The sequence below is a fragment of the Bos javanicus genome, chromosome 5, assembly GCF_032452875.1.
Source record: "Bos javanicus breed banteng chromosome 5, ARS-OSU_banteng_1.0, whole genome shotgun sequence".
NCBI lineage: Eukaryota > Metazoa > Chordata > Mammalia > Artiodactyla > Bovidae > Bos > Bos javanicus.
Genome location: NC_083872.1, coordinates 71,457,543 through 71,479,707, shown reverse-complemented (window position 1 = coordinate 71,479,707; position 22,165 = coordinate 71,457,543). Strand labels below are relative to the sequence as shown.

The 22,165-nt window shown below is 40.4% G+C and overlaps 1 protein-coding gene and 1 long non-coding RNA gene across 2 annotated transcripts in view; one reads left to right on the top strand and one right to left on the bottom strand.

Moving 5' to 3' along the window:
• LOC133247872 (uncharacterized) overlaps positions 1–5,249 on the top strand; it is a 22,199-nt gene extending 16,950 nt beyond the window's left edge. Inside the window, exon 2 of the long non-coding RNA XR_009736542.1 lies at positions 3,948–5,249. This is a non-coding gene — a long non-coding RNA (uncharacterized LOC133247872). The remainder of the gene's footprint in view (positions 1–3,947) is intronic.
• Positions 2,911–22,165, bottom strand: PWP1 (PWP1 homolog, endonuclein). Its single transcript, XM_061417234.1, has 15 exons — positions 21,921–22,165; positions 19,727–19,785; positions 19,405–19,589; positions 17,779–17,864; positions 17,585–17,681; positions 15,912–16,022; positions 14,965–15,095; positions 14,263–14,324; positions 10,535–10,631; positions 9,802–9,863; positions 8,199–8,310; positions 6,152–6,242; positions 5,933–6,054; positions 4,072–4,177; positions 2,911–3,262 (listed from the first exon to the last, which is right to left on the bottom strand). Exons 1-15 carry the CDS (start codon positions 21,990–21,992, stop codon positions 3,153–3,155), a joined length of 1,503 nt encoding a protein of 500 aa, XP_061273218.1. The 5' UTR covers positions 21,993–22,165; the 3' UTR covers positions 2,911–3,152.

The following is a 22,165-nucleotide window of genomic DNA, read 5'->3' as shown; positions in this document are numbered from 1 at the left end:
GGATATTAAAATTAGCCTTTAATTTTCTTGTGGCATCCTTACCTGGTTTTGGTATCAGGGTAATGCTGGCCTTCTAAAATGAGTTTGGAAGCATTCCCTTCTCTTACATTTTATGGAAGTCTGAGGACCAAAAGACCATTTCATGCAAAGATGGGCTCAAAAAAGGACAGAAATGGTATGGACCTAACAGAAGATATTAAGAAGAGATGGCAAGAATACACAGAACTGTACAAAAAAGATCTTCACGACCCAGATAATCACCATGGTGTGATCACTGACCTAGAGCCAGACATCCTGCAATGTGAAGTCAAGTGGGCCTTAGAAAGCATCACTACGAACAAAGCTAGTAGAGGTGATAGAATTCCAGTTGAGCTATTCCAAATCCTGAAAGTACTGCACTCAATATGCCAGCAAATTTGGAAAACTCAGCAGTGGCCACAGGACTGGAAAAGGTCCGTTTTCGTTCCAATCCCAAAGAAAGGCAATGCCAAAGAATGCTCAAACTACCGCACAATTGCACTCATCTCACACGCTAGTAATGCTCAAAATTCTCCAAGCCAGGCTTCAGCTATATGTGAACCATGAACTTCCTGATGTTCAAGCTGGTTTTAGAAAAGGCAGAGGAACCAGAGATCAAATTGCCAACATCCACTGGATCATGGAAAAAGCAAGAGAGTTCCAGAAAAACATCTATTTCTGCTTTATTGACTATGCCAAAGCCTTTGACTGTGTGGATCACAGTCAACTGTGGAAAATTCTGAAAGAGATGGGAATACCAGCCACCTGACCTGCCTCTTGAGAAACCTATATACAGGTCAGGAAGCAACAGTTAGAACTGGACATGGAACAACAGACTGGTTCCAAATAGGAAAAGGAGTACGTCAAAGCTGTATATTGTCACCCTGTTTATTTAACTTATATGCAGAGTACATCATGAGAAACACTGGACTGGAAGAAACACAAGCTGGAATCAAGATTGCTGGGAGAAATATCAATAACCTCAGATATGCAGATGACACCACCCTTATGGCAGAAAGTGAAGAGGAACTCAAAAGCCTCTTGATGAAAGTGAAAGTGGAGAGTGAAAAAGTTGGCTTAAAGCTCAACATTCAGAAAATGAAGATCATGGCATCCAGTCCCACCACTTCATGGGAAATAGATGGGGAAACAGTGTAAACAGTGTCAGACTTTATTTTTCTGGGCTCCAAAATCACTGCAGATGGTGACTGCAGGCATGAAATTAAAAGAGGCTTACTCCTTGGAAAGTTATGACCAACCTAGATAGCATATTCAAAAGCAGAGACATTACTTTGCCAACAAAGGTTCGTCTAGTCAAGACTATGGTTTTTCCTGTGGTCATGTATGGATGTGAGAGTTGGACTGTGAAGAAGGCTGAGCGCCGAAGAATTGATGCTTTTGAACTGTGGTGTTGGAGAAGATTCTTGAAAGTCCCTTGGATTGCAAGGAGATCCAACCAGTCCATTCTGAAGGAGATCAGCCCTGGGATTTCTTTGGAAGGAATGATGCTAAAGCTGAAACTCCAGTACTTTGGCCATCTCATGCGAAGAGTTGACTCATTGGAAAAGACTCTGATGCTGGGAGGGATTGGGGGCAAGAGGAGAAGGGGACGACAGAGGATGAGATGGCTGGATGGCATCACTGACTTGATGGATGTGAGTCTCAGTGAACTCTGGGAGTTGGTGATGGACAGGGAGGCCTAGCGTGCTGTGATTCACGGGGTCGCAGAGTCGGACACAACTGAGCGACTGATCTGATCTGAGGATTGGTTTAAAATTTAACTTGTTTAGTATACATAATTCACCAGTGAAGCCATCTGGTCCTGGACTTCGGTGGGAGGTTTTTGATTAGTGATTCAACATTCTTACTAGTAATTGGTATGTTCAGATTTTCTATTTCTTCATGATTCAGTCTTGGTATTTGTTGGTACACAGTTGCTCATAGAAGTCTCTTATTAACCTGTGTATTTCTGGGGTATCAAGGTATATAACATTTTCCCTTCAGTTCTAAGTCCTTATCTCTTTTTTCCTTACTGAGTCAATAAAGGTTGGTCAGTTTTACCTTTCCAAGAAAACAGCTCTTGGTTTCATTTTTTAGTATTTTTTCTATTGTTTTTTTGGTCTCTATTTCCTTTCCCATGTTGACCTTTTCCCTTCCTTTTACTAAGTTTGGGCTTTTTTTTTTTTTCTAGTTCCTTGAGATGTAAAGTGAGGTGGTTTGAAACTTTTTTTCTTGATTGTAGGCATTTATTGCTAGGAACTTTCCTTAACTACTCTTGCTGTAGCCCATAAATTATGATATGTTGTATTTTCATTTTCATTGCTCGATTTCTTCTGACACATTAGTTGTTTAATCTCCACATTTGTAAAATTTTCCAATTTTTTTCTTGTAACTGATTTCAATGTTTTATAAGATTTTAAATTTATTGACTTGTTTTTGTGGTGTAACATCCTATGATCTGTGTATTCTGTTGCTTTTGGATGGAATATTCTATGTATTATCTGAGTCCATTTGGTCTAATGAGTCTCTTACCATTTGCTTTATTTACAAATATTATATCCACTTGTGGACTGAGCCCTTTATCACTGTATCTCTTTTGTTTGGTAACAATACCATGCTGTGGACAGAAAAGGCATGCCACCTATAGACGAGCAGCACTAAGACTTCTAAACCTGAGCATTCACTGGAGAACAGTTGGTCAGGAAAAGTGTAGTCCCCCATGGACCTACCTCTATTCATGGTCTACTCTGGATTCTTGGCCTGATCACCACCTTCCCAAGGCCTAGGTTTACCCATCTCTTAAGATTACAGGATTTTCTCCTTTTAAAATTCCATGAAGTATTACTTATTTTACATCCTAGACTACCTGTGACAGATGGCACATTTAAGGAATGAATTTCTAAAAACCTTTTTATTATTCCTTTCAAGAATGCAAGTGGAGCCCTGTATACCACACGCTTGAAAGCTAAGCACAAAGACCAGCCCCGTTTGTGCTGCCACCGTAGCTGCAAGGAGGAATGTCGGGCAGTTTTGGTTCCGTCATTTTGATGGCTGCAGCTACACAGGGAGCATCTTTAGGCCAGCTTTTAAAAACTGAGTTAGGATAAATAAAACAGGAAACTGTATGATCTTCATTAAGACTCCATTGGTGTTTCTGAGCTCCTGTTCCCAAAGGGGCCACTAATAGACGAAGTTCTTGCATTGCCGAGAACAAGCCTCTCTCGTCTTCCAAATGCTTCATTTACTAAAACATAAAATAAATGGTTAAGCAACTACCAGATCAGAAAATTGAGAACCTATAATATAAAAAAAGAGACTAAAATGCAGAAATGAACAATGAGGTTCTCTGCCCTGTGGTGGGAGATTTTGTTTTGAAAAACATGTTTAGCGCTTTATAAATAGGAAAGTAACCAACTCAAAGTCTAAAATGTTCTGAATGAGATTAACTGTTTTATACTGGTCTATTTTTTTTTATACTTTACTTTTTTTTACCTTGTGCTAGATTTATTGAATCCACCTTGATAACAAATGCCCAATCCCTCATGACAGTGACTCTGTCTTTTCCTTATTATACTTATTTCTGATTATTTCCTGCCTTCATCTTTCTCTGTATCATGACCACAATAGAACTGTTTTGGATTTGGGACTTGTTTTCTTCAGGGAATTGAAGATTCAGGAATCAGAGTGGGGCTACAGCATTCCAAATTACATCAAAGTAATAGAAGGGAACCTGGCCCCTTCAGGAAAGCTGGATTTTGGGAATATGGGAGGGGAGATCATGCTATATACCCTTCCAGCTTTCCAATAAAATCTTTCACTTTTAAAATTCAAATTTTGTCATAGATATTTTAAAATTAAAGTATGAAGACAAGCTTATTTGTGAATATGAACATTTCCAAATTACAATTTGATCTTGTCTGTTTCCTAAGCTGACTGTACTGGACGATGAACACTGGATCTGCCTTTGCTATCTCCTTGATGTATTCAAGCCACACATTCTATGTTAGCTCCTACAGAACTTATCCAGAAAAAGCAGAAAATGAAGATTCTTACCTGAAGAGACTGTGCTTATATCCCAGACCCGAAGCCCTTCCTTCTGACCTCCAAAAGCATAAATAAATGGCAAATCAGGGCAACAGGAAGAACAGAAGAGAACTCCCTGAGAAGAGAATACCAAGTCAGCGATTTCAGTCTTCCCAGAAAGTGCTGATCTCCATTTCCTACTCCTGTCGATTCCCTACTGCTGTCTACAAGACCCTACGATTGAATGTCACTGAAAACCAACCCACCAGAATCTCCTTCGGGGCGCCTGTTAAGGTACTTCACAGTCAAGTTGGCAGGATTATCTCTGTGAGAATGGGTGCAGTTCTGACCACTCAGGCTCACATCGCTATTATCATCTAACAGGGATTTCCTAGTAAATCTAATCTGCTTAATACTCCCAGAAACTAATTCTCCTTTTTAAGTTATAATGCTATAGTACAATCATTTAAAAGTTTAATGTTTTATTTTTTATTACTAGATAATAAAAAGTAATTTTTTGTTACTAGATAACACATGCATCATAGCCTTTCCCTTCTCCAGGGGATCTTCCCAACTCAGGGACTGAACCCAGGTCTCTGGCATTGCAGGCAGATTTTTTACCAGCTGAGCCACAAGGGAAGCCCAAGAAGACTGGAATGGCTAGCCTATCCCTTCTCCAAGGAATCTTCCTGATCCAGAAATCGAACCAGGGTCTCCTGCATTGCAAGCAGATTCTTCACCAACTGAGCTGTGAGGGAAGCCTACATGCATCATAGAAAATATAAACAAGAAGTATAAAAATAACTCTGAGATAATCAGCTGTTCATGTTTTGGGATAGGGTCTTCTAGATTTACATATAAGCATTCAACACTTAAGTACTTAAAATATATGCATCGGATACTACTATAAAAACTGCTCTGTAGGGTGGGGAGGGACGTTCAGGATCAGGAGGGCATGTATACCTATGGCCAATTCATACTGATATATGGCAAAAACCATCACAATATTGTAAAGTAATTATCCTCCAATTAAGATAAATACTTGAAAAAAATGCTTTACAAAACTAGCTACCCACATTTTAAAATACAAACATTCATGTATACAGTTTTAAACAGCTGTATAGTGTTCTATGTCTACAGTTGAATTTTTATGATGCCTGGTATACACTATATGTTCAATAAATATTTGATGAATTATTGAATTCTAATCATTTCTAAAACTTTTACTACTATGTAGTAATTTCAGTATAGTAAGAACTATTTAAATAGTTATACAAAGATGTAGGTGATAAACTGACCTCAACAGCTGTGGTACCCAAAAGGTTCATGATTTTCAGAGATGGGCTTGATTTTAAGGTTAAAAAACTGGAGCATACAGTTACCAGCAGGGAATGGGGGCGGGGGTGGGAGTTAGGAAGTGACGTGCACACTGCTGTATTTAAATGGATAACCAACAAGCACCTACTGTAATGCACAGGGAAGTCAGCTTAATATTATGTAACAATCTTAATGGGAAAATAACTTGAAAAAGAATAGATACATGTGTAAGTATAACTGAATCACTTTGCTGACACCCGCAACAACATTGTTCATCAACCATACTCCAATGTAAAGTTGATAAAAAAAAATTGTAGCCATTCCACTTCTGTCCTAGAAGACCACCTCCTCCTCATCCTGGTTTTCCACAAGCATTTGTTAATCATGAAAGTTGGAAAAGGAAGCAGACAGTCATTGATTTCTCCCCAAACTGCCCTAAATTAGAAAACTTCCAGAAGTTGACTAAGCCCCAGATTAACTTGCCAACAAATCCATATTCTTTTGTGCAGGGATTCCTAGAGAAAAACAATAGATCAGAAACAGAAAGAACCAAGATGCCCACAAGTATTCTTACCATTTTCATATCCCGAGAGTGAACCAGACTTGGCCTGTCTCCTAATATGTCCCAGATCTTCACATACTTGTCTGCTGATGCAGTCACAAGACAGCCCTTGATTTGACTGCTTAGATCAAGACCTAGAGGAAGATAAGACTTGTTCAGGGACTCTCACTTTGAAATAAATTTACTTCATCATAGGTTAATAGAAATGAAAGAAACCATATTCTTGCTCACCAGAAATTTCATCATTGTGTGCGTTAAGTGTAAAAATTGGCTTATCTGAACGTGCATCCAAATTATATACAAAGCCATCATCTGTACTGGCCTGGAAAGAGTAAAAGAGCACAGCAATGTTACATGACAATAAAATTTAGCAATGGGTAAATAGTATAAATCCTTGTGAAAATCATCTATGGATCTGACATACCTGAGACACTTATTAAAAATTAACATGGACATAAAGAATTCACTTGTGGAACGCTGAGTTGGCTCTTACAAGGACTAGTTTAGCTGACATGTCTATTAGGCAGTTGGATATGAGTATGGAGCAATGGTAGTTGATACAGACTGGGGTCAGAAATATGGCGGCACAGAGGCAGAAGTAACATCCATGAGAAGAGAAGGGATTTGCTCTGTGAGTGCAGAATTTAGAGCACCGTGTTAAGGACAGAGACCTGGAGAGCACACCACTTAGGCTAAAGGCTGAGGAGGAGCTCACAGAAGTCAGAATCAAAGAGGGAGGAGAAAATAACAACCCAAGGAAGCAGGGCTTCTAAAGAAAGTAACAATGCTGTCAGTATTTTGGCAAAGAGGTTTAATTAGAAAAGGACTGAAAGGCAGATTACAGTCCACTTTCAAGAAAGGAAGAGAAAACTTTGAAGGGAGTGAGAGACAGACCTGGTCTCTGATGGGAGACAGACTTGAGCCTATATACAGGCCAAGGGCAAGAGTCAGGCAAGAGTGGCAAAAAAAGGGACAACTGATGCAGTTTTATAGGTGGGGCTATAATGGGCACAAAAAAGGAAAAGGAGGGGCATTTCATCTTTTGAGACTTGAAGAATGGAGTATACCATTTTATTTTGATTACTTTCCATTTCCTTAAATATTTGTGATTTAAGGACCGATAACCATTTGGCAGCACATAAGCTAGGAAATGTGCGCGCCTGCCTGCTGAAAGCCAGCATTCAAATGTAACTGGGACTTCGCTTGAGAGAACTGCAAGATGGAATCTGGCTTGAGGTGGCTCAGGCTGGGAACTGCATGTGCCTCTGCACAAGATTGAGATGATATGCCCCCAGAATCACAACTGCAGGAACCTTACTGAAACTTCACATATTCAAAGAAAGCTTTTTTTCCCCCCAAAGAATTCTGTCCCTCTTTTACAAAGCACTAGATATTTGCTTTAGGAAAATTAGGAAATACATGATACCTTCTCTTCTGGATAAAAGCTGGGATTTTATTTTTCCATAAACTTAAATATCAGTGGCATCTTTGGATGCAACATGGAAAACTGTTCTCCTGCAGATATTATGGGTATTCATAAAATGATCATAAACTTTCTTCCCATATGGGAGACAGTGGTACATTAGTAAGTAAGTGTTAAGTCACTCAGTCGTTTCTGACTCTTTGTGACCCTATGGACTATAGCCCACCAGGCTTCTCTGTCCATGGAATTCTCCAGGCAAGAATACTGGAGTGGGTTGCCATTTCCTTCTCCACGGGATCTTCCCAACTCAGGAATCGAACCTGGGTTTCCTACACTGCAGGCAAATTCTCTACTGTCTGGACCACCAGAGAAGGTATATTAAGTGCTATATTAATTAAACATGCTAGCATTAGCATCACTGGAGCTCCATTTAAGTAGTAATATTTAAATAAAGGAACATTTTCTTCAACTGATTTAATCACTGGAAACAAAATGAATTTTTGTGATTTTAGTACTGATAACCATGTTAGCAAATAACCTAGAAAATATGTGTGCCTGCTTAGTATTTGTCATGCTCAGTATTACAAAATAATTTTACAATGATCAACTAATTATTACAACCAAAAAATGTGGCATGCTTTGGAATGGTTGGAAATTAGCAAAATTATTTACATGTTTACCATTTTTTTTTGTGGTAAATTCACTGTTCTCTTGTTAAAGGGATCTTAAAAAAAAAAAAAATAAACCCCAAATGCAAATACTTCACACTGCTGATATAGAAAAAGCTTTTCTATAATGGAAGTAAAGAAAATAAGTGATTAATAATCTATTAAACAGTAATATGCGTATTCTTACCAAAAAATGACAAGGTGAAAAGTGATTCCAAGTCACTCTCTCAATCTGCCCACTGAAACGCCACATTCGATGGCTCTCCTCCGGACTCCGGCAGTCATACAGAGCCACGGACCTGGGCGTGTTCAGGCAAAGTTAGGAGTTCAATAAACACCACCATGAAATCAAGACCCAATTATTTACAGCCTATTTTAAGGTTCTAAAAGAACAGATGAACTGATTTTTACTAATTGGTGAACTCTGGTCCTGTCACTTGAAGACACTGGTGGCTCCGGATGTCACAGTGGCTTTGACCTCCCCCAGATTGAATCCTCTACTTTCAAGATGAATCATCCCTATTTCCCAAAGAACAGGACAATTTCTAATTTGTCGTTCCTGAATACTGCTCAGAGCCAGTCTTAGCCACATTTACTTTTTATAAGCAGGCTACCGTGTTGGGGGAACAGATGAATGAAGTGAAGTGAAAGTTGCTCAGTCGTGTCCAACTCTTTGCGACCCCATGGACTATACAGTCCATGGAATTCTCTAGGCCAGAATACTGAACTAGGTAGCCTTTCCCTTCTCCATGGGATCTTCCCAACTCAGGGGTCGAACCCCAGGCTCCCGCATTGTAGGCAGATTCTTTACCAGCTGAGCCACAAGGGAAGCCCAAGAAAACTGGAGTGGGTAGCCTATCCCTTCTCCAGTGGATCTTCCCAACCCAGGAATCAAACCAGGGTCTCCTGCATTGCAGGAGGATTCTTTACCAACTGAGCTATCAGGAAAGCCAGGTAACACGTCTCAATCACATTTACTCTCTACAAGCAGGTTACTGTGTTGGGGGAACAGATGAATAGTCTTGTGTAGTTTTGCATGAATCCCAACTACAAAAGGACAGGGATACAAAGTAAAAGACCGCATCTTAGTTTCTGTGTTTACTAGCTACCTCTCCCATCTCCAATCTGTAAAGAGCACACACGTGATTTGGAAACCCCCTGTGATGACTGCAGTGGTCCAGGTCTTCATCTCTCCCCACATCCATGCCCTCTGTCAGTGATCTAGGAGTTCCTCCCCTAAAGGCAGAGTTCATCTTCTACTCCGTGTGATGTCTGTTTCGGCCTACAGTAAGACAGATATGTAGTAGGTCTGAGCCCATGTCTAAGAGGCCTTGGTGTCTCTGCTTGTACTCCTGACCTTGCTGTGGCAACGTACGTGGACTAGCCTGCTAGTTTTAAAAGGATGTAAAACAGGAGAGTCTCTGGGCCTAAACAAGTCAAGATTAGTAGAGCTATCAGTTGAATCTAGCCTCGATTAGTTCAACCTTGCAGAGGTCAAGAAGCAAATATTCATCGCTTAAGACACTGAATTTTGAGATGGCTTGCTTCAGAGCAATGTCTAACTCACACACCCTCTAAAAATTGAAGGAGTAGTTGGGAATTACAACAGAACCATATTCCCTTGCAGACCAAGAGGATCAAGCTGAAAGGACATATAAGTACTACTAAAGATTTAAACACATAAAAGCCATAGTAATAAATTCTATCTGAACACTCAGTGATACTTTCTGAATTAGTTAAAGAGGAAAAGAAAAAAAAGACAACAATTAATTCCTAAAATGCTTTCTTACTTATCATATGATCCAGAAATCAGAGTCTGGGCTTCAAATGGGTGAAACTGGAGAGTCTGGACCTAAGAGGAAGAAACATAAATTAATAGATGAATGTTTGTTTGGTTTTGGTAAAACTGCCTAATACGTGATGGGAATCAACTTAGCAGTGTTCCTACAAATTCTTTCCTTTGAAATGTATTATATGAAGAAGCATAAATGTATTACATAATTAAAAGGACAAAACATACTTCTAAATAAAGGCTGATACTTAAAAGACCCAATGCAGCATTCCCCAAATTGTGCTAGGCAGAATACATATGTCCCTCAGATGTTAAAGTATAGTCAGAAGAAATAGGGGAGTGGTCAAACTTACTGGGCAACGCTACACGTTCTGAAAGTTTCACAACGTGCATTAGCACATTAGATTCCTGGGTTCTGCGGTATCATCTGTTAAAATTCTTTAACTCCATTAAGTGACTGAAACCCGTCATCCCTTTCTAGGAGCCTCTGTAAAAATGCTGTAAAGAACTGATGTTCCTAGTCACTTTACCTTTCTGCACCTATTTCTGCAAAGCTCAAGAGGATCATAATTATAACTATCGCAAAAGGCCCTGTGAAGATCCAGTGGGCTAGCACGTCAAAGCACTGTGTAATTCACAAAAAGTCATATATAAATGTTTGGGATTATTTGTTGTACTTCATACACGTCCCAGCTTTTTTAGAATGCGCTTTATCCACGAAATCACCATACCTTGTCTGTGTGAACGGCAAGGCTAGCTGCTGGCTTCCCCAAGGACATATCCCACAGAATAACAGTGTTATCAGCTGATGCACTGGCCAGCACATTTCTGAGAAAGGGAGGAAACAAATCGGGTAATCTTTTAAAAATCAAGAGCATTACATGTAAGAATTCTGCTTACAACCCTACCAAAAAATAAAATACCTAGGAGTAAATTTAACAAAAGAAATGCAAGATTTTCAATATTCTGAGAGGTTACCCAGAAGTTCCGATTTGCAGCTAAGTTTGGGAAATACTAACCTAAACAACATTCTCAAGTCCATTTGCCCAAACAACTGTAGAGGTCCAAACACAAATGAGAAGACAGGACATCCTTCAGTAAGCTAGCACTCTGGGACCTTCCTTAGAATGCTCAAATTATGAAGTGTCCAGTGTAACAGAAATGCTTTTAAAAAGCTGTCTTGGGTATTCAAGTTTGTTCTTCCCCTCTAAGTAAGCTGTATTCAATGCTTACCTTCCTCACCTCAGTAGCCCCTCAAACCAACTGTATTATTAGGAAAATGGCCCTTTTGAGATAATAAGTATAAAAAAATACATGGATGACATGCAAAAGAATTAAGTTGAACTCTTACCTTACAGAGTATACAAAAATTAACTCAAAATATATCAAAGACTTAAACCTAAGAGCTAAAACTATCAAACTTTAAGGGGAAAATCTTCGTGACAGTGGATTTGCCAATGATTCCTTTGCTGTTACACTAAAAGCATAAGCAACAAAAGTGAAAATGAACCGCACCAAAGTGAAAAACTTCTGTGCTTTGAAGGACACGTAACAGAGTTAAAGTCAATCCACTGAATGGGGGAAAATACTGCCAAATCACAAATCTCGTAAGAGATTAATTTTCAGAATATATAAAGAACTCCTACAACTTAACAGCAAAGGGGATCTTCCCAACTTAGTGATCTAACCTGGGTCCCCTGCATTGCAGGTGGCTTCCTTACCATCTGAGCCACCAAGGAAACCACATTTCATTCATTTATAACAGCAAAAAACCAAACAACTAAAAAAATGGACAGAAGGATTTGGATAGACATTTCCCCAAACAAAGTATACAAATGGCCAACAAGTACTTGAAAAGATGACTGACATCACTAGTCACTAGGGAAATGCAACCCAAAGCTACAATGAGATACCACTTCACACCAGTTAGGATGGCTACTACGAAGACAACAATAACGAAAACAGCAAGTATCAAGTGTTCAAAAGGATGTGGAGAAACTGGAGCCCTTGTGCACTGCTGGTTAGAAGGTAAACGGTGCAACTGCTGTAGAAAACAGATGGTGATTTTTCAAGAAGTTAAATGTAGAAATACCATCAGCTCCAGCAATTTTAGCTGTATATTGAAAAGAACTCAAAGGAGGGACTCCAACAGATACATGTAAACCCATGTTATTATATGTGTGTGAATAACACCAGCATTATTCACAAGAGCCAAGAAGTGGAAACAGCCCAGGTGTCCATTCAGTTCAGTTCAGTTCAGTCACTCAGTCATGTCCGACTCTTTGCGACCCCATGAATTGCAGCACGCCAGGCCTCCAGGTCCATCACCAACTCCCAGAGTTCACTCAAACTCACCTCCATCAGTCGGTGATGTCATCCAACCATCTCATCCTCTGTCGTCCCCTTCTCCTCTTGCCCCCAATTCCTCCCAGCATCAGGGTCTTTTCTAATGAGTCAACTCTTTGCATGAGGTGGCCAAAGTATTGGAGCTTCAGCATCAGTCCTTCCAATGAACACCCAGGACTGATTTCCTTCAGAATGGACTGGTTGGATCTCCTTGCAGTCCAAGGAACTCTCAAGAGTCTTCTTCAACACCACAGTTTAAAAGCATCAATTCTTCAACGCTCAGCTTTCTTCACAGTCCAACTCTCACATCCATACATGACCACTAGAAAAACCATAGCCTTGACAAGTCAGACCTTTGTTGGCAAAGTAATATCTCTGCTTCTGAATATGCTATCTAGGTTGGTCATAACTTTCCTTCCAAGGAGTAAGTGTCTTTTAATTTCATGGCTGCAGTCACCATCTTCAGTGATTTTGGAGCCCCTAAAAATAAAGTCTGACACTGTTTCCATGGTTTCTCCATCTATTTCCCATGAAGTGATGGGACCAGATGCCATAATCTTCGTTTCTTTGTTACTCTCCTTTTTCACTTTCATTAAGAGTCTTTTTAGTTCCTCTTCACTTTCTGTCATAAGGGTGGTGTTATTTGCATATGTGAGGTTATTGATATTTCTCCCGGCAATATTGATTCCAGCTTGTGCTTCTTCCAGCCCAGCATTTCTCATGATGTACTCTGCATATAAGTTAAACAAGCAGGGTGACAGTATACAGCCTTGACATACTCCTTTTCCTATTTGGAACCAGTCTGTTGTTCCATGTCCAGTTCTAACTGTTCTTTCCTGACCTGCATATAGGTTTCTCAAGAGGCAGGTCAGGTGGTCTGGTATTCCCATCTCTTTCAGAATTTTTCACAGTTGATTGTGATCCACACAGTCAAAGGCTTTGGCATAGTTAATAAAGCAGAAATAGATGTTTTTCTGGAACTCTTTTGCTTTTTCAATGATCTGATCTAGCAGATGTTGGCAATTTGATCTCTGGTTCCTCTGCTTTTTCTAAAACTAGCTTGAACATCAGGAAGTTCACGGTTCACATATTGTTGAAGCCTGGCTTGGAGAATTTTGAGCATTATTTTACTAGTGTGTGAGATGAGTGCAATTGTGCGATAGTTTGAGCATTCTTTGGCACTGCCTTTGAGACTGGAATGAAAACTGACCTTTTCCAGTCCTGTGGCCACTGCTGAGTTTCCCAAATTTGCTGGTATATTGAGTGCAGCACTTCCATAGCATCTTTCAGGATTTGAAATAGCTCAACTGGAATTCCATTACCTCCACTAGCTTTGTTCGTAGTGTCCATAACAGATGGATAAACAAAATATGGCATATATGTACAATGGAGTATCATTTGTCTTAAAAAGGAAGGAAATCCTGCTATACGCTACAACATGGATGAACCTTTTCTAAGTGAAATAAGCCAGTCACAAGAAGATAAATACTATATGATTCCACTTATAAGAGGTACCTGGAGGAGTCGACTCACAGAGATAGAAACTAGAATGCTAGTTACTAAGACGTGGGTGGGCAGGAAATGGGGAGTTGCTGTTTATCGGGCATATAGTTTCAGTTTTGGAAGCGGAAAAACTTCTGGAGTTGAATGGTGGTAATGGTTGCACAACAATGTGTGAGATGTCCAGAAAAACTGTGTCCAAAAAACTATACACCTAAACATGGTTAAAATGATATTTTACAAAAAAAGAACATGTGGACAAGATGTTGTCAAAACGAAATGAAGTGAGAACACGTCTTCCGTGCAGTAACGACTCTGCACCACTGGCACTGCGACCGCAGCACGTGCTGCTTTTCCCAGCGGTGCTGGAAGAAGGGCCTTGGTCCCCAAACATGTAGTGAGCATCTACTAAGTGAGGAGATGGCAGGCAGGGTGGGGGTTGCAAGGATACAGACAGCGGCGTTCCTGCCTCCAGCAATGTGTACTGCAGGGAGAGAGAAGCAAGCAAGGACACAAGGACGCGAAACACAGTGCAGAGAGAGTAAATGGAGGCGGGAGGTAAAAAGCACAGCGGTTAGTCTTTAGCAAGCCTTCAAAGAGTATCTTTTCTTACCTGACTAGCTTATTCCAAGAAAGGTCAAGGACAGCATCTGTATGCCCATCTGCTGAGGAATTCTGTAATAATCGTTTAATTACTTTTGGTATTAAAGCATACCCCCAATAAAATTGGTTTATTAATTTGAAAGATTCTTTAAAACATTAAGATTATTCTGATCTTAAGTAAACTTGCTCCAAGATCTAGGGAAAGAAACACCTTGTCTCCCTCTTACTTCAGAGATATGATAAATGTTCTTTACAGGGAAGAAACTACAGTAGTTCTTAACCTGTTATAATTCTATAAATCAACCCCCAACCCATCTCTCCCTCACCAAAAATGTAACAATTTTAAAAGCTATAGGAATACAAGGATATTTAGAATTCAACATACTCAAGGCTAAAGAGAAACATTTTAAAAGTTCAAAAACAGCACATTAGTGTGAATAGCTACTATACATAAAGGAGGCTCATAATCTAAGAGTAACTTGTCTTGTGCAAAGATGAATAATGTGCCAGTGTAGGTTTTATGTAATCAGAAATCAGTTTTTCCTTGGTTGGGCTTTTTGAAACTAGAAACTACAGTAACTTTGTAACTACCTTATCTTATTCCACCAAAACCATCTGGCTGAAACACTGTACGTTCTCAGCCCCTGTTCCCACCTCCCCCCAACCTATTTCTAGTTATCATTAGAGTTTAAATATCTATTAGCTTGTTTACCTTCTTTCCTTTCTTTTTCTTCTTTTTTGACAGCTTACTTCCAAGTGTGAAGACTGGCTCTAGAGAGTCCACTATATCCAGGTCCCACACTTCAATAACAGGGGTCATGTTTCCCACAGCAATGTAATTTCCTACAGGAGGAAATGATACATTTGTGATTTAAAAAATAACTTCTAATGAAATACATTATACTGCAGACTGAGCCACAGCTTAGAGCAAGTTCTCTCAAACTTTCATGTGCCTGTACATCACCTGGATGTTGTTAAAATGCAGATTGTTTCAAGAGGTCTTGAGTGGGGCCTTAAAGCTGCATTTGTAACCGGCTCCCAGATGGCTGCAATGCTGTGCTGCTGGTCCTCAGATCACAGTGTGAGTAACAAGGGCTCCGTCTCCTGGTCCAGGGTCTTCACTGATATAATGACAGACCCTTCCTACCTTCATGGCTGTGGTGAGGATGAGGATTTGCCTAGATCGTGAATGTGAACAAGCTTTGCAAACAAGATGTGAGGTGTATTAACAATTTTTACCCTAATTATTACGTGTGATGGGGCAATGAACAGTGTGCCAAAGGGACTAAGCGAAGATTCCAATTCTCTCTTCATTCTGGTTCTACTTGATGTTTTCTGAAAAGGGCCGTGCACTAAACTCTACCTGATGACACTGGACACAGCATGCCAGCTTATGCTGGGTTTTCAGGAGACGCCCTCACAGTTCTGAGCCCTCATCAGGCCCTTTCCTTCTGCCTAGTGAGCAGTTACCTCTTTAGCCCGTTGAAAGTCTGGAGACATACAGACCCCAAGCAATTAAGTGGCTGTGGTCTGAAAACTATGTAACTTCATGAAACATCAACCATTCTGGAAACACTCATACAAAACAGATGACATGTGTAGCTAGGAAAAACACACAGGAGTAGAACCACTGAGCAATCTTTTAAGTTTTCTAATTACCAGTTGAGTCATCTGGGCTAGGATCAAAATTTAGCCATTCCACACTCAAAGGGTATGCAGACAACAGGATATCATGGTGGACATAAAAAGAATCTTCTTCTTGATTATAAACTGAAAAGATTAGGAAGAGAGATTTTATTACATCAGAGAAAGAAATCATCCCACTCAAAAGAAGAGAGACTCCCTTTTAAACCTATGGCAGTCACTTGCTTAAAGTCATACATTTAATACACTTAAAATGATGACATTAAAGAAATCCAAAGTATGTACTGCTAGGCAAAAGTTTTTCATGTCTAATATAGTCCTAGTACCTGGTGAGCCCCAAAGGGGAACAGAAACACTGACAGAGAATTTTCATCAGGCTGCATGCTCCATCTGCATGTTCCCTGGCTAAAACGGTCTGACCTTTTGGATCACCAAGGACAGAAAACGTTCATAACGTCTCCATTAGAAGTGCTTCATCACTGTTTTATCTTTTAAAGATCTATTTGGTCATAAGTCAGAACAAATCAGTACTGGAGAGAAATAACTCATAGTTTTAGAAATTTAAATGCTTATCAAAAATTGCTTAATATTTATTATTAAAATCAGTAAGAAATCTTAAAAATTATATAATGAAACACTGATAAACAGAGAGCCTAAGTAACCAGAAATTCTCCCCTAATATGCTTTTTACTAGAAAGAAGCAATTTAAGATGAGCTAAGGATTTTTAAAAAATTCTTCAGACCATGGTATCTGGGGTAGATCTTGGGACTAGCTGATTACATGTAATGCTCTGGCGCATCACTTTATGATGAGAATGCATGTTCAAAAGCAACAGCTTGTGGTCCTGCAAGAACCTCAACCATGGTCAATGTACTCAGCTTACATTTTAAAGAAAGATGATGATGAAGCCTTAACATAATCTTCTTTTGACCATGCCTTTTTATTATTCAGATTTAGAGTAATTTTGAAATTATTCCTGAACAGAGATATACCACGTAACTTGGAGATTCACACCAAATCCAAATAAAACATATCATTAATGACCTAACTTAGAATGAAACAGGAATACAATTACTTTACTTCAACTTCTCAGCTCCTGTGTGATAACTCACAAGATTCAAAGGAATGACTAGTGTAAACTTTCAAATGAGAATGTATAAAAATCAATGATGACTAACTGTAATAGCTCCAATTTTTTGAAACTGGAATTGGTCTTTAAAAAATTCCACCAATATGGTTTACGTTTAAAATATGTAAAAAGTTCAAAGATAATTAGAAGAATAACTTCACATTGAAATAATTGCTATTTAAAGCCTTTTTGATTGTATAAATAGATCACAATGGGCCATGGGATAAAAATGGCCTAATTGATAGGCTTCCTATAAGCAAACTTAAAGGCTGTAAAAAAATCCAAGTTAATAAATAGAGTATGAGTAATCTAGAAGGTGCCAATAAACATTAAGCCCAAGGGATTTAATTTTCATACTATGTAACTGTGTTTCCTATTAAAAAAAGGTATTAACCTAATAATCTCTTTAAGCTTCAAAATTTTAAGACAGATGAATAGAATCAACTAAAATGAGATACAACAGGACTTGGTGCCTAGAAATCCATAGTAGTTACTATGGTGTTTATTTTAATATCACTTATGTACAGAACCTTTTAGTAAGAGATGTATTCCACTTACCATGAACCTCTAAATTGCATTGGTCCTGTTCAGCTCTGCCACAAACTATGAGATTGTCACTGGGCTTAATCAAGAAATCTTCACGTTCATATTGCTCCTAAGTGGAGATAGGAAAAGTCATTGATTAGACTCAGCTATTTGGGAAGGTTTTTCAAACACTTGAGGATAATTAGAAAAACCACATAGGTATTTACCGTATCTTTCAGAGTGACGTAAGGATCTTGATCATTACTCCCATAGACTGTAAGACCCAAGAGAGATTCACCAAGAGTTTCAGCATCTATAAGAATTCATACAATGAAATGAATAAGCCAGTCCTTTTGACTAAAGCATTCTTCCTAAGACATGGGCTTCCCTGGTGGCTCAGACAGTAAAGAATCTGCCTGCAATGCAGGAGACCTGGGTTTGATCCCTGGGTCAGGAAGATCCCCTGGAGACAGAAATGGCTTCCCACTCCAGTATTCTTCCCTGAAGAATTCCATGCACAGAGGAGCCAAGCAGGCTACAGTCCATGGGGTCTCAAAGAGCTGGACACAACTGAGTGAGTCAAATACACACACACATCCCATCTTTAAACTTAGACCCTACTGTCTATTTCATAACTGAATCATTTATAATTGGGAAAGGAAATAGTAGATAATAATAAATAGGAATTTAAAAGCCATTTACTTTTGGCCCTGGAATGCACATCTAATAGTCTTGAAATATACACTCTTCCAATACAAGAATCAACTCAAACCAAGAAACTCCCTTTTAGAAAATATCAGAGCTCTACTCAGATCCTCTAGCTTGCTCCTTGTAATCATTCAAAAGTGCTACAGAGAGGTGGCCTTGTAGACCTGGAAAGAAACAGGTCCCTAAAACACTGGTATCAACACATTAAGTGTTGCCTGGTCAAAGAAAACTGTAAACTGATGAGCCTCATACAGTTAAGTGCGCTTCTTTATTGCAAGATATCTCATAATTGCTGACAGGCTAACTTGCCCAGTGAATCTGAAAGAGGAGATACTACCCTTTACACCAAGTTTACCTCAAAGTGACATTCTTTCATGGCATGTCTACAAAGGTGACAGAGTAGACCCCGAGTAACATAAAACTCAGGAGAAGGAAGATACTCTCAATTTCCAGGAGAAGCTCCTTAAAGGAGGCAGGGCTCCTAGGTCTTAAACATCTGACAGGTAACAGACGGGAATTTCTATGGGACAAGGCAGACAGAGTCAGCAGGGAATGGAGTGTATTAGGAAGCAGTGTCTGAATGGCTTTTCTCTGGGCTGATTAGCTCTTCCTTCTCTGTATTTCAATGGTACTCTGTCCTAACAGGATGGAAGCAACCCAGAGCGGGGCCTACAACCCAGAGTCCAATGGAAAAAAAGTATCCTCTGCATCTGAGGAAGTACACTGAAAAGCATGAAGGTTTTAGAGTCAGAGGATATTCAAACCTCAGCTCCATTATTCACCAGCTGTGTGACACTGGTAAAGTTATTTCATCTCCGTGAGCCAGTATTTTTTCTGTAAAATGGAGGTAATAATTTCTCTCTCATAATTGCAGATAAAGAAAAATGAATTACAGATTAACCACTACTTGCAATAAAATATACAATACTATTTTTTTGTTTTGTATTTTAGATCTTAGATAAGTGGGTTGAACTGATTTTTTTAAACCAGTTTAGGAAACATGCTGTCTGCCTTGAGCCTTGACCCAGATTATCTGAGTGACATAAAGGACAACGGGATTTCAGAGTAAAGCTTTGGAACCCTAGTAACATGATCTAATGCACTGAGCTTGGAATAAAAACCAGTGTAAGTGACTAAATTCTAACCTGGGTCGCCTTCCTCGTCATATTTATCCAAGTCGTACTCAGCCAGCTCGTCATCATCCAGCGTCCTGTCATCTTCTGGGTCGCCATCCTCCAGGGGCTCCCGTGGTCGGGCCTGGGTACGTGCACTCTGCATGCCATCCTCTGAAGGATTGCCCGTTTCCTCTTCATCACTGCCACCTTCTTCTCTACGCCAGAGAAAAAAAGAAGAAGTAAAAAGATCAGCCAAAAGACACTGTTCAATAATAAGACCACCCTGTTATCACTGTTTAGGATTTACAGTTCATCTAGACTTGACTACAGGAATCAACATCCCCAAACTTACTGTAATTTTTCCTTTGCTTCAGCAATGAGACGTTTCACTTCTTCTTTACTAAGTTCTACCTATAAAAGAGCAAACATTTCATTATGATATATTTAAGGAAACCATTTTTAAGTCTCTGAATTAAAAAGATTGCAAATTAATCTAAAATATGGTTTTAAGAGACATCCAAAGTCAAATATCAATCCAAAGTCTCTAAATTTAATATAAATGGACTTCTGACATGTCCTTATAAATTAAGATCCCTCCTCACCCAGAACTGTTAAAAAATCATGTTCTCTCCAGACTTTTTTTTTAAAAAAGATGGACTTGTATAAACTGCCTTCTAGGATAGCTCATCTCATTTTCTTCTGATTACCTCCGCTCGTTGGCCATTTCTCCCCATGTTCCCTGTGGATATTCCTAAACAAACCACTTTTGCCTTCATCCCCGACTCTGTTCCCTGGTATCACTGCCAAGTATTCACTCACTGTGCTGTCGACACCTTGCAAAGCTCATTCTCTCTGAACGGATTACTCCAAACTTTCCTTGCTCTATCCCTGTACACTGCAGTTTCATTTTTCTGACTGTCTATAAGACTCTCCACTTGGACATCCGGTTCAAAACTGGTCATCCTCTTTAGTGCCAAACTGTAAGCTCCTGGTTACTGTGTTCCACCATTCTTGATAGATGATGAACCAATCAATCACCCAGTTTGTACCAAAATGCCTTTAATAATATAGAAATCCTATTGGATAGGATTTCTATCCAGAAACTAAAGGGTCTTAAAATTTTAATTAGGAGATACTTATTTTTCTAATTTCTCTTTCTGGGACTTTGTAGAACAAATCCAATTTCTTCTTCCTACAAACTCTTATGCAATGGTTCCCAAATCTGTCTCACATTAGAATCATCTGAAGGACTCTTTAATCTCAGACTATACTCCAAACTAAATAAATCACAATACCTGGGAGCTGGTAGTTTTTGAAGCTCCCCAGGTGGTTTCAATGTGTGGACATATTTGGAAATCAGTGTTCTCAAGTATTTGAAGTCTCTGGTCCCCTTTTAACAACTCTTGCGTCCTTCAATAATTTTTAATATATTATTTCCTGTCCCCATTCTATATGCATGCTCAGTCGTGTCCGACTCTTTGCAATCGGATGGACTGTCCTCTGCCAGACTCCTATGTTCATGGGATTCTCTAGGCAAGAATACTGGAGTGGGTTGCCAGGCCCTCCAGGGGGATCTTCCCACCCAGGGATAGAACTCGCCTCTCTTACGTCTCCTGCATTGGCAGGTGGGTTCTTTACCATTAGCGCCACACTGAATGCCTACCGTGTGCCAAATGCTGGGGAAACTGGAGAATAAAACAGTCTATGTCCTGGTGGAACTGGCTCAATAACCTGAAACAAACACTACCCCGCCCGTTTTTTTCCTTAACATTTATTCCCACTGACAAAGTATTATATATGCACATGTCAACTCCATAAAGGCAGGGAGGGACTTATCCTGTTTTGTTCATGCCTATCCCAGGACCCTGAACAATACTGGGAACGAGAAAGCACTTCGTTAAATATCTGTTGAATAACGTAGGTAATCTCCTCGGCTACAGACTCAGTCTCTCTTGTAGGCTTTTCCCCTTCATAAAGTGTCACCGTTTACCTCTACCCCACCGCCCGCGGCCTCATCAACATTTCATTTGCACTACTGCGAGAACTCCTAATTCAATTCTCGAGCTCACGACACCGTAGTCTCCACACCAGTTTTTCTACACCACGGTTTTCATCCAGTTCGTTCCTCCCCGCCGAGGGGAGGAGGGGAAAGTGGAGTTTCGCCCCCTTTTCCCGGTTTGCCTGAAAACGCACTAGGGTGGTGGGAGACTATGTGGCGTCGTCAAGAGGTCTCGATGGAAGTTCTCAGCAAGCACCATCCCTCCTCCTTCCACGAGGTCCACATGCGTGCGAATCGCGGGGTGTGGGGTGGGTCGGGCTCGGGTGGGAAGGGACGGCGAGGAGGCGGGGCCCAAAGGGCCAGGAGTCCCAGACCCTCGTAACCACAGCCCTAGCCACGACAAACAGGCCACAGCCGGCCCCACCCCACGTCATTCCCACCAGCGGCGCCAGGGCCGCGCGTTCCGGGTCCAGGTTCCCAGGCGGCGCTGACCCAGGATGCTGCAGAGAGGCTGCTCCCCCTATACCACGGAGCGACCGGGCCTCACCTTGTCTGGCGTCTCTTTGGCCACGCCGCAGCGGACCCAAGCCACGCACGTCACCTGGCGGCTGCGGTTCATGGTCCTCGGCGCAGCGACGCCTCACCTACAGACTTGGCCCCGGCGGGTCTGGAAACCCCCTCCGCCCTTCGGCCAGCAAGCTCCGTGAAGGCCTCCCGGCCGCAGCTTGGGGCAGAGCGCAGGCGCCGGCCACCTGGTCCTTAGGGGTCGGCGCCCGCTTCTGACGTCATTCG

Bases quoted from the DNA above. Each gene is read 5' to 3' on its own strand.
- PWP1 (XM_061417234.1), bottom strand. From the start codon at position 21,992: ATGAACCGCAGCCGCCAGGTGACGTGCGTGGCTTGGGTCCGCTGCGGC. The intron at 19,590-19,726 runs GTAAGTTTGGGG...TCTCTGGCGTAG, and splicing joins GAAGCAAAGGAAAAATTACA to AGAAGAAGGTGGCAGTGATG. The intron at 16,023-17,584 runs GTAAGTGGAATA...TAATCTTTTCAG, and splicing joins ATGCAATTTAGAGGTTCATG to TTTATAATCAAGAAGAAGAT.